General features: G+C 42.3%; 1 protein-coding gene across 5 annotated transcripts in view; it reads left to right on the forward strand.

Annotated features, from left to right (window-relative positions):
* Pde1c (phosphodiesterase 1C) overlaps positions 1–12220 on the forward strand; it is a 455584-nt gene that overhangs the window by 111689 nt on the left and 331675 nt on the right. For all 5 annotated transcript variants that reach the window (XM_041640294.1, XM_041640289.1, XM_041640290.1 and 2 more), the window contains exon 3: positions 9262–9433. Coding sequence is in view for 4 of the 5 variants with exons in the window: in XM_041640289.1 (XP_041496223.1) it covers positions 9262–9433 (172 nt within the window). In the remaining variant the exon portion in view is untranslated. The remainder of the gene's footprint in view (positions 1–9261; positions 9434–12220) is intronic.

The following is a 12220-nucleotide window of genomic DNA, read 5'->3' on the forward strand; positions in this document are numbered from 1 at the left end:
GATGCTCCCAGTTATCAGTATCTGACCTTTGAGTAGGGCTAGTTAATAATGATGCTGGCTGTATGAGACCAATATGGGAGTTGGTTGGGGAATGTCAGCTCTGGATTTCTTGGCTTTTATTTGAAAAGTACTCCACAGATAGGAGGGCTTCTCTTTCAGGGTTAGGTAACAACCGAGGCAGTAGACTAAGATAGAGCAACTCAGGGGTATTATTGAGCTGTCTGGAAGAGACATGTCTAATACACGAATACAGGGCAGATGTCAAAATACTCTTTTTAAAAACTACAAACCTATTGAAGATTCCACAACGATGGGAACTTCTGATGCATCTGTCTTTGCTTCATTTTTGTTCCTTGACTTATTCTCACTGTCTTTTGCAGCTTCCTGGGGTCACTCCCCAATAAACTCCTCCTGCCTACCCCCTTTCTAAGAGGAGCCTGGACTTAAGTCACATGGTAGAAACAATTCAAGATTTAGTTGCTGCCCAAAGGCCCTATTTCTACCCTGGGGCTTCTGTGGTCCTGTGGAAACCATCCCATAGGCACATGTGAGTGAACCCCACAAGGCCTTATTTCTTTGTATGAGGTAGGATTCTTCCCTGGGGCCCTGCTGCATCTGGCCATCCCTGGTTCTCCTCTTGCTGTGTTTCCTGTAATGTACTTGGCCATCATTAGTCCTCCTGTTACTGTATTTTCTGTGATGGGTTTAGACTTCCCTGATCCTTTTCTTACTGTGTTTCCTGTGATGTACTTGGCTATCCCTGATTTTTCTCTGTTACCTGTGATCCATTTTTTTTAATTTAAAAAATTGAAATTAATTTTGCTCACATTTCTCACATTTTATTTTTGTGTTTTCCTCCCCCTTTGGAATAGTAGTTCATCCTTTATTAATGCAATTATCCATCAAACATGTTCTCAGTCTCTTCTTAATATGGTCATGTGTTCACACTGAGAGCCGTATGCCTCTTCTCTTCCTTTACTGTTTTTCCCATGTGATTTTCCTTCCAAAATAAACGTTCTGATTTCCAACATCCTCATTGTCATTGCTAATTATCTGTAGCTACATGTGATGTAATTTAGGATTATTGTCTTATGACTACCACCAAGTCTAGGAATTTTTTTCCAGCGTCTGTGTATGCATGTATCCTTAGAACTGATCTCTTAGGGCTGGCGTAGTAACTTAATAGTAGGCTTCTTGCATAACATGTATACAGTGTTCTGCCTGCATGTATGCTTGCACACCAGAAGAGGGCACCAGATCTCACACTCATTACAGATGGTGTGAGCTACCATGCGGTTGCGGAGAGCTGAACTCAGGGCCTCTGACAGAGCAGCCAGTGCTTTTAACCTCTGAGCCTTCTCTCCAGCCTCAAACTATTTCTTTTTGTTTTTTACTGGAAAAAGAATAGCATATAAATTTTAATGCACACTACCCCTCCCACTTAACTATATCTTGAAATTCATTCCTTATCAGCATATAGAGTTAGTTCTTTGGGGATATTGTTCAGTGGCATAGATGTTTAGTATATGAACGTATTGTAGGTAATTCAAGTGGCCGGTAGGTGGTATTAGCCTAATTATAGAAGAATTCTTCAAGACAAGGTAGCAAATGTTAGCCATGGATAGCATGGCTTCTTTGAGTTGCTAAAGGCTAATTTTTTAAAGAAGCATGCAAATGTAAAGTGAGCATGCATCAGTGGGTTTGTTTAGTTGTTAAAGAAACCAGGAAAATGTTACAATGATTTGGAAGATGCAAAGCTTCATCTTGATTATCAATTTGATCCGGTTGATAGATGCGGAGGACATTATTGAGAACATGAGGCACACACCTCTGGGTGTGCCTGTGGCGTGTTTCTAGAAACAATTAAACCATAGGGATTTGAGGCAATGGATCTGATAAATAATATGATGACATTGAACACATGAAAGAAGGTGGGCCCTTGTTGGAGGAATTTGTCACTAGGGATATGTCCCTGGGGTCTTGCCATGGGCTCTTCCTATATCTCACTTTATCTTCTTCCTGTCTGACATAATGTAAGTTCTTTTTTCATGCCTTCTTGCTGTGATGGATGAACCCTACAAAACCATGAGCCCAAATCCATCTCTTTTACCTTAAGTTCTTTATGTCAGACCTCCTGTCATAGTGATGAGGTAAGTATCCAGCACGGAGAATAATCCTAAGGCAGACAGATAATTAAGACCACCAGGAAAGCAGAAATGAATTTGCTTAATAGACAGGAAACTGTCAAGACTTGTCAGTATCTGCAAGGAAGTAATTAGTTGCGTTTCATTTGATAAGGTTCTTTTTCTGTAGGCAAAAACTCATGTTGCCCATCTGTTTTCTTTAATTTCAGGGCTATAAAATAGGTTCAGGATAATGAAGGTGTGATAGCTTGGGCTGGGTGATCTACACAGGATACCTGCAACACCCTACTCATTTCAAAGACTAACGTTTTTCCTTGACAGTGGGTTGTGGAATGGATATAAATGAAGACCAGGGGAAACCCAGCTCATTTTTTCCCACGACTGACTGAAGCCTGAACCAGGTGTAGCTGCCTTGTGTTTTCTACATTTTCATGTTCTCTTGAAAGCGAGGGCAAACATGAGGTTTTCTGTGTGTTTTGAAGCATTCATCACAGAACTCTGACATGTTTCAGCTCCTTGTGGCAAAGTTCTGGGGCACAGGTGCAAATCCCTCTTCCTGTGAGCAGGCACAAATTCCTCTTCTGTTGATCCATCCTGAGTCCTTTGGGTGGCAACAAATTCCTAATCCTCCCCATTTTGTGTTGCCTGTTATTCAATGGATATGGGGCATTGTTAATCTTTTGTTTTCTGAAAGAGATAAGAGAGAAATTTAAAACAATCCTATAGTTCCCATATCCCACCAGCTTCCTGGAGGTCCTGGAGTTGGCACTTTAGGTACTAGTCTTATAGTTAAATATTCAAGGATGGAGCACAAGTTTTATAACCATAGTTATGTTAATCAGGATAATGGCTAGAATACCTCAGAATGGTCTCTGATGCTCCCTCAGAAAGTTTCTTTCTTATTTTCACTTTTTTTTGTGTTCTTTTTTTTTTCACTATAATTTATTTATTTATTTATTTTTTTCTTTTTTTTTCACTCTTCTCCCCCTCCTCCCACCCTTCTCCCCCTCCCCCCACTCCTCTCCCCCTCCCTCTCCAGTCCACAGAGCAGTCCGGGTTCCCTGCCCTGTGTTAAGTCCTAGGTCCTCTCCGTCCATATCTAGGAAGGTGAACATCCAAACTGGCTAGGCTCCCACAAAGCCAGCACATTAAGTAGGATCAAAACCCCCTGCCATTGTCCTTGGTGTCTCATCTGCCCTCATTGTTCGCCATGTTCAGAGAGTCCGGTTTTATCCCATGCTTTTTCGGTCACAGTCCAGCTGGCCTTGGTGAGCTCCCCGTAGATCAGCTCCTCTGTCTCAGTGGGTGGATGCACGCCTCGTGGTCCCGAATTCTTTGCTCATGTTCTCCCTCCTTCTGCTCCTCCTTGGGACCTTGGGAGCTCAGTCCAGTGCTCCTGTGTGGGTCACTGTCTCGATCTCTATCCATCACCAGATGAAGATTCTATGATGATATGCAAGATATTCGTCAGTATTGCTCTAGGATAGGGTCATTTCAGGTTCCCAATCCTCAGCTGCCCAAGGAACTAACTGGGAACCTCATCTTGGGCACTAGGGAGCCCCTCTAGGGTCAAGTCGCTTGCCCACCCTAAAGTGGCTCCCTTAACTAAGAATTGTGGTTCCGTGCTCCCCTATCCACCTTTCCTTTATCCCAATTCTCCCGTTTCCCAGGTCCCCCCTCCTTCCCTTCTACCTTTTCTCTCCCCATCTCCCCTTACCCCCATCCCCCCCCCCCCCAAGATCCCATTTTCTCCCCGGAAATTTGGTCTACTTCCCTTAGCGAAGAGGACAACTATATGTTTTTCCTTCGGTTCACCTTCTTCCTTAGCTTCTTTAGGTTCACCTATTGTAGACTCCGTGGTCCTTATTTATGGCTAGAAACCAATTATGAGTGAGTACATCCCATATTCATCTTTTTGGGTCTGGGACACCTCACTCAGGATAGTGTTTTCTATTTCCATCCATTTGCATGCAAAATTCGAGAAGTCATTGTTTTTTACCGCAGCATAGTACTCTAGCGTGTATATATTCCATACTTTCTTCATCCATTCTTCCATTGAAGGGCATCTAGGTTGTTTCCAGGTTCTGGCTATTACAAATAATACTGCTATGAACATAGTTGAACAAATGCTTTTGTCATTTGATAGAGCATCTCTTGGGTATATTCCCAAGAGTGGTATTGCTGGGTCCAGGGGTAAGTTGATCCCGAATTTCCTGAGAAACCGAAACACTGACTTCCACAGTGGTTGCACAAGATTGCATTCCCACCAGCAATGGATGAGGGTACCCGTTCTTCCACAGCCTCTCCAGCATAGGTTATCCTTGGTGTTTTTGAGTTTAGCCATTCTGACAGGTGTAAGATGATATCTCAAAGTTGTTTTGATTTGCATTTCCCTGATTGCTAAGGAAGTTGAGCACGACCTTAAGTGTCTTTTGGCCATTTGAACTTCTTCTGTTGAGAATTCTCTGTTCAGTTCAGTGCCCCATTTTTTAATTGGGTTAATTAGCATTTTAAAGTCTAGTTTCTTGAGTTCTCTATATATTTTGGAGATCAGACCTTTGTCTGTTGCGGGGTTGGTGAAGATCTTCACTTTTTTTTTTTTTTGAGTTTAGTAGAAAGGTCCTTCCTCCCTCCCTCCCTCCCTCCCTCCCTCCCTCCCTCCCTCCCTCCTTTCCTCCCTCCCTCCGTCCCTCCTTCCCTCCGTCCCTCCCTTCCTTCCTTCCTTCCTTCCTTCCTTCCTTCCTTCCTTCCCTCTTTGCTTCCTTCCTGCCTGCCTTCCTTTTTTTTTTCCCTACTTCATACTATGAGCATGTTAATGTCAGCCATCTTGGAAGTGTTTACCTAGATGTCACTCATGCCCAGCTTTGGAACTTCTGTCTAGAAAGACAACTCCTCAGAGTGTGCCTTAGCCATGAGCCCAAAGCTGCTCTGCCCCAAAATTGTCTGATGGCATGCTACCTATGTGGCTGCCTAGACAGAAACCCCCTTCTCTCTTGACCTTCTTTTCTTGTTTATCATCTGTACCTAATCAGCTATCACTTCCTCTTGCTTCTCCCCTTGCATGATGTAGGCTTTTGTCATAATTCTTAGCACCTCATGCTCACAAGATGGTTGCTGCAGCTCAAATACTATTTCAGCTTTCAGCAGGAAGAAGAAAGGAAAAGGGAAAAGGTGAACTTTGAAGGGATGAAAGCATTCTCTTATTGAGTATTTACAGGTTTTGTTGGGAAAGAGATAACCTCAGGAATTTCTAGTTATATTTAATTGGGATGGAATTGCAAAGCAAAACCAACTATAGCAGTAAGGAAAGCCAGGGCATTGCATATCTTGTTTCCTTCCTTTATTAGAGGACAGCAGGTGAGCTGGGAGTTGCTAATGAAAACCAAAGGATTCCTGTTTACAGATTTTACTGTATCTGCCTTTATACTTGTCATTGCGTCTTTATCTGTCGGTGCAGCTTTTGGAGACACCGTTGCATATCCCCTTGGGACCCATACAGAGGGTGGCTTGGATCTTATGATCCTTTTGCTTCATCAAAAAAATGATAGAAAGCTATTATGAATCTGCTAATGCTTGCAAATTACTTTGCATTTTATTAGTTTGTGTGTACTTAAGAATACTCATCTATGTATATAAAGCTTTGCTATTTCGCTTACAAATAACACTCCTCCTTTAGTCCTGCTCTGTAGAGTTCTGTCTCCTCCCTGAAAAGCAGATAGGACACCACAACCTTATTTAAATAGCCTTTGCTCTTTTATTCAAGGAACTTTACAAATGGCCAGCAAGCCTTTGGATTTCCCTGCGGAAAGCACTCCCCTATCTCTGCTCCTGCCTTCCTTGTGCCTTTGAGCTGTTGTTCTAAGTGTTTTTTCCTATTGGCTGCAGCGCTGCTCTGGCCTTAGACTCATGTCCTCTGTGTGTCTCCTTGTTGATCTCCCCAAGTCCCAGAGACTGAGTGTGAGCCTTCTTTGGGCTCCTGTCACAAGTTGTTTGTCCCCCTCCCCCAACTATGGTGCATTGCTGTTTATTGTTAGCGGTCAGAGCTACAAAGATAGATCAGTGGATTTAAAAGAAGATCGGTGGGAGCTATAGATAGGATCCACTGAAGATTCCCAATGCTTCCCTCCACATCCCTAGCTCCTCATTGATCTCTGTGTCTTAGGATCTGGAATGGGACCTGGCACACTGATGAAATTTAATGCGTGTTTATTGAATGAGAAAATGAAGGAATGGAGAGAAATGCCCAGGAAGCTGATTGTAAGACCTTTATGTAACAGCTGCTGTTCTTGTTCTTTCTCCTGGAACCAGAATTTCATTAACATACAATTAACATAGAACCAGACATCATTAATAAGACCAGATCATATTAAACTATATGGCTAGGGCTTTGAAACTGTCCTGTATTCAGGGGGTTGTGAGTCTGTTTCCTGTTCCTAATGTGCTCTTGACTGATGTAAAAGCGGTTTGGATGGACATTCCATGGGGATTATCATGGATGGTGCTGGTCATTAAGAGAGCTGTTTGCTGTCATGGGTGTTGGTTCAGGGAGCCTTATGAGGTGCTTTCTCTCAGATGGGTGACATACTTTTGCCCTTCATGCATGATTCAGGCATAGCAAGGCAGTATTTCTTCTGTGATGGGCTGCAGTGGCTGGGTCTTCAAGAAGTTAAATCTGTCTTTGTGCATACACGCCTATTCTCTGCCTTCTTGTCTCATGCATGGACATAGTTGGTGTTGTCCCAGACTGGTCTCTGTATATTACTCCTGCTCCATCAAGAGCCTTTGTTGAATTAGCGAGGCATTCCCTCTGCATGGGCGGAGCATTAAAAGCTAAGCCTCCTCAGATAAATGCAATTCCATGGAAGCAAGGCTAGACTACCTCAGTCTCTTGGGCCAAAAATAAAAATCTTTCTTCTTGGAAGAGCATAACTAGAATAAGCCAGCAGTCATGTGTAAGTGCCCTGCTCTCAGAAAAAATAAATGAGGAAAATCTAGATTTTCTCAATGAATTTTTTTTATTATTTAATTATTTACTTTTAGTTTCATGATAATTTTAATTTTCAAATAGTTTTAAATTTGCAGAAAGAACCCAACCTAGTTTCTTTTGCTATTAGCCTCTTGCATTGGTGTGAAATATATTTCTTAAAAATAGCAAATCAGTATTGACACGTTATTATTTGCGAAAGTCCAAATAATGTTCAGATTATTGGCTTTTGCATAGTATTATATATTAAGCTCCAAGATCCCATTTGGGGCACAACGTTGCATCTTGCAGCTTAGTTATGGCTCTTAGGCTTCTTCTGGCAATGACAGTTTCTCAGTTTTCTGTGCTATATAACTATGATAGTTCTAAAGAGTATTAGTTAGGTATTTTGTAAATTCCTTCTCAACTCAAATGTCTGATGTTTACCCTATTTGTTGCATCTAGCATTTATGATGGATATTAATTTTATAAGGTTGCTTTAATTTTAATTTTTGTTTTCATCAAATGATTATCATTACCTACATACACATTGGCATCACTCTGAGATGGGGGCATGAAAGAGTACCTAACTTCTGACTGCAATCATGCTTTAGATTGGAAAAGTTGATTGCATGGGAAATCCAATGTTGTCCTTATTTTAAATTGTCTGTCTTTTAAACTATGGCTACCCAAGTCAGCAACTGCAATGCTACCACTACCAGCAGGACCTAGATTCCAAGAGATACAGCCTGAAGAAATTCTGTTCCCTCAGGCACTGACGCTTTCAAAACTACTAAGAGAATTTATCTAAATCTCTGTCCTTCTTAAGAATTCAAGATTCAAAAGTTGGGATAGACTCCTGCTTCCCAGAGAGGCTCAATAGCAAACAGCTCACCTAGCTCGCCTCCTCATGTCTCCCAAGAAGTCCTCATAGTTTTTCTTGCCTCTCTTTATAAACTTTTCTCCACCTGACTCCTCCCTACTACTTCCTGTCAGCTAGTAGCCTCTGGACCACAGATGAACTTTATTTATTCAAACACATCTTTGCATCATTAAACAAATGTTCCAGTGCATAAACAAAAGTAGCACACCTTAAAATAATATTCTAAAACAATCCAAGGCAAGAAAGGTTGGTCGTTATATTTTTCTCTCAAAGGCAGGTTGAACAACAGTCTGAGTACACAGTAAATCAGTGTTAAGTGGCCTCAAGGTGTATTATTAACTCTATGAGATCCAACAAAATGTTCTCTTTAATGTAAGAGCTATTTTTATCATAATGTATTGTCACACATTGCCATGTTGATGCTGACCTTGATCTCTTGGCTAATCCAGCTCTACATTTGCAACATGGCTTCTATCTGATGCTCGCCTTTCACACTTAGCTCACATGTCTGAGATGTTTGCAGACTAAGCTGTCAGTCAATAAATATTCAAAAGAGTCTTTCTCAAACTTTGACGTTGTGGAAGCATTGAACATCTTGATGGTGAGTTGTAGTCCCTAGAGGTGGCTGCTCTTGGGATGGGTATTTCCTTAAAATTATGTGTCAACGTACTGGCTTTGTGGGAGCCTAGGCTGTTTGGATGCTCACCTTACTAGATCTGGATGGAGGTGGGAGGTCCTTGGACTTCCCACAGGGCAGGGAACCCTGACTGCTCTTCGGGCTGATGAGGGAGGGGGAGTTGATTGGGGGAGGGGGGAAATGGGAGGCGGTGGTGGGGAGGAAGCAGAAATCTTTAATAAATAAATAAATAAAAAAGAACTATGTGTCAAAACTTGGTCTCAGGCAAGTTGAATTCATAGAGGAGACTTGTGTCTGGGCGTCCTTGTGTTCGCTAACATGATAGTACTATCACTGAATAGACATCTTCATGGATTCACTTGGTACTACCCAACATGTGGAGTTGATCCCTCTGCACTGAGACAGGATATCCATGATGCTCAGCTATAATTTAGAGCTAGCCTTTCTTCTGCATATAAATAAAAAGATTCCTGATTTATCTACAAATTGCCTGCCAGGTATCTTATGGAGTCCTTTGATGTAGGTAGTGATGAGAAATGTTTAAATCTTCTGCTCTGTCTTCGCATATCCTGAGTGGGGATGAAGGAGACACTGTTGTCAGTGATTCACTTGTACATCTCTCTTTCATTCTTAGGGTCTAAGTCACAGAACTGTCTGTGGAACTCCCTCATTGATGGGCTCACTGGGAATGTCAAGGAGAAGCCACGGCCAACAATTGTTCAGGACACCCGACCCCCGGAGGAAATTCTGGCAGATGAGTTGCCACAACTGGATAGCCCGGAAGCTTTGGTGAAGACGTCCTTCAGGTTTGGTGGATGAGAATCCAGTTTGTTCCTTCTTAACGGTTTTGAAAGCTGTCTCAGTCCATTTGGATGCCTACTCCGGGGGCAGCAAAGGACTGTTTCTTTGTGCTGTATAAATTAGCGTCGATGAAGGATTGTTGGAATGCCATTTGGACTTTCAGGTAGATTTCCCAAATGTTGTGGCTAATTTCTGTTGGTAGTTAACTGGTATTGGAGTTTCAGTGCTGAGACTCAGCACTCTGTGGTGTCGGTAGCTTGAATTGAGTTAATGATGCTTTTGCCTCAAAAGACAATGATGCATCCAGATAGATGCCCAGGGATACAGTGTGTGTTGGGAGACATTCAGCCTCGCATTTTTGCTGTTTCTTGCTTGGGGGAGGTTTCTATCTGTGAGAGATATAAGTGCTATCACTGAGAAGATGAAATGCCATCTTGTGTTGTTCCCCAGATGGCTGGCTGCTCTGCTCCTGTTCCCTTAGCCTGGCCTCTCCCTGGAAAGGTCTCTTTCATTTTCTTTTAACTGCAAGCTCCATTTCCATTCAAACTCTATCTCTTATCTCCTCATCCATTTTAATAAAAGTTCATCTGGGTATGAACGTGTTATGAAAGAGGGATTTATTTTTTTATGAATGGGCCTTGAAATATCCAGTGCTACTATTGTCAGAAATTGAGATTTCATAATCCTTTCAGCTTTCTTTCCCCCCTCCTTCCTTTCTGTTAGGGTAACTTTTCTGGTCCCACTTTTCTTGTCATCGTAAACTGTCCTACTCTCCAAATAGCCAGTGGAACATATAAACTTCACTTCAGGCAACTCGTAGACTCCATGAAATGTTTTTAAAAGGCTCTGTCTTTTGCGTAGAGGCAGTGTGTGTAATGGCTTAGTTAAAGCCGTTTCATTGTGTGCAGGTTCTTATGTAGACTGAATTATAGATGAATCTGAACAGGAGTGTAAATAGAGGTTTTGTTTGGATTTCTCGATGCAACATGATGGCTACATTGGGGAGACAAGGACTGCGGGCAAACGATTTTTCTTATTCCTATCAAGGGTTTGGTTATTGCATCCTGAGGTTTTGACTGAAATAGAAGCTCTCCCTGTGAGCCTGCATTTCTCTGCAAATGACAGCAGTAAAGAACAGAGTGTTGATTAGCTCTCTTTGTTTATGCGGCCTTGCCTTGGGGTCTGTCTGCTCAAATATAATATATTCATAACCACTTACTCTATCTCAAACCAGGCTCGTTGCCTTCTCTCATTACCAGCTGATGGGTTACTCTCACAGAAGGACTGCTTGATCTGTTGTGTCTGTCCTCATCACCCATTGAGCTTTTAAGTAGAACGTGTATGTTGGTTGATGATTCTTGTGATTGCTAGTTGTAGCCTGTGCCAATGTCTTCATTCCTGAAAGAGATTAATGATAAATTATTAAGGTTGGAACTTCTTTCTGGTACTTTGTGAAACTAGAGGATACAATATTTCACCTTTGTATCAGTTGAGGCTAGGAACCCACTGGCATTAGCCAATCATCTATTGATGCCCTGCTTGCTATTCTGCAACAGTTCTTCCTAAGATGCTGGACTGCTGTGACAGTGTTAAATGGAATACACTCCCTTATGCAATTGTTACCCCTGGGTATCAGGATCAGTTTTGAGATTTTTTTTTTGCACATAAATTTTCAAGCATCCACAAAATACTCAGCTTATGTATCAGTTAGCAATTAAGCAGTATCAGGTTATCCAGTTGATAATGACACTTTCTTAAAAACGCCTTTTGAATTTCAAAGAAAGGAAGAAACTCTAGGTGAAGTTTAAAGAATGCTTGTAGGAGCATTCATACCTGGAAACCTGAGACTCGTTGATTCATAATGTCTGCGATCTAGGTGAAAATGTGGCTTACATTCACATAGTTATTTGTTTGCTTTTACATCCCACCCAAAGTGTCCCCTCTCCCTTCCCCTCCCAGTCTCTCTTCACCTCCCATCGTCCCCCCTCTTCCACTCCTCCTTCTGTTTCTCTTCAGAAAAGAATGGGCCTCCTATGGATATCAGCCAGCCACAGTATATCAAGTTTTAGTGAGACTAGGCCCCTCCTCTTTTATTAAGGCTGGGTGAGGTAATCAGGTAGGAGAAATGGGTCCCAAAAGCAGGCAACAGAGTCAGAGACATTCCCTGCTCTTTAGAGTCTCACAAGAAGACCAAGCTACACAACTGTAACATATATGCCGAGGGCTGAGGTCAGTACCATGCAGTCTACTGATTGTCCTTTTAGTCTCTGTGGGCCCCTATGTCCCCATAGTTTTAAACCTCATGGAAATGCACACAGCTGGGAGTTCTCACCTGAGGCTCTTGTTTGCTGAAAAGGAGCACAGATGCCCAGGAACTGTCAACACCTGTCCTCCCAAGGATTCTAGTGTCATTACTGTTGAGTGCTTCAGGACAAGTGACAGCTTTGATTGCTCCTTTTGGAATCCAGAACCATTAAATATGGTTACTAGCTCTGATTATCAAACAAGATCCAGACTGCAATGGCAAAGAGCCTAGTGTTCAAGTCCTCAGGAAGTTCTCGGGACTCTTTAACTTCTCACAGGGGCGCCTTGCTGGCTGACAGTAGTATGAGTGTCAACTCTAATCCAGCTCTGTTTTCCATCTCCTGACAGAAAGGAGTATTAGGTTACGTATGATGCCCATGAAGTTATTAGCTGACATCACCAAACCCAAGTATCCTCTTCCCAGTGCTGTTATTGTCCCTTGCTGTCTGTCACTCAGCCGCATTTGGCAACACGCACATTTTTGCAGG

Source organism: Microtus oregoni, unplaced genomic scaffold, assembly GCF_018167655.1.
Source record: "Microtus oregoni isolate MIOR12 unplaced genomic scaffold, Mior012 000062F_ref0000492, whole genome shotgun sequence".
In the NCBI taxonomy this organism is placed as follows: domain Eukaryota; kingdom Metazoa; phylum Chordata; class Mammalia; order Rodentia; family Cricetidae; genus Microtus; species Microtus oregoni.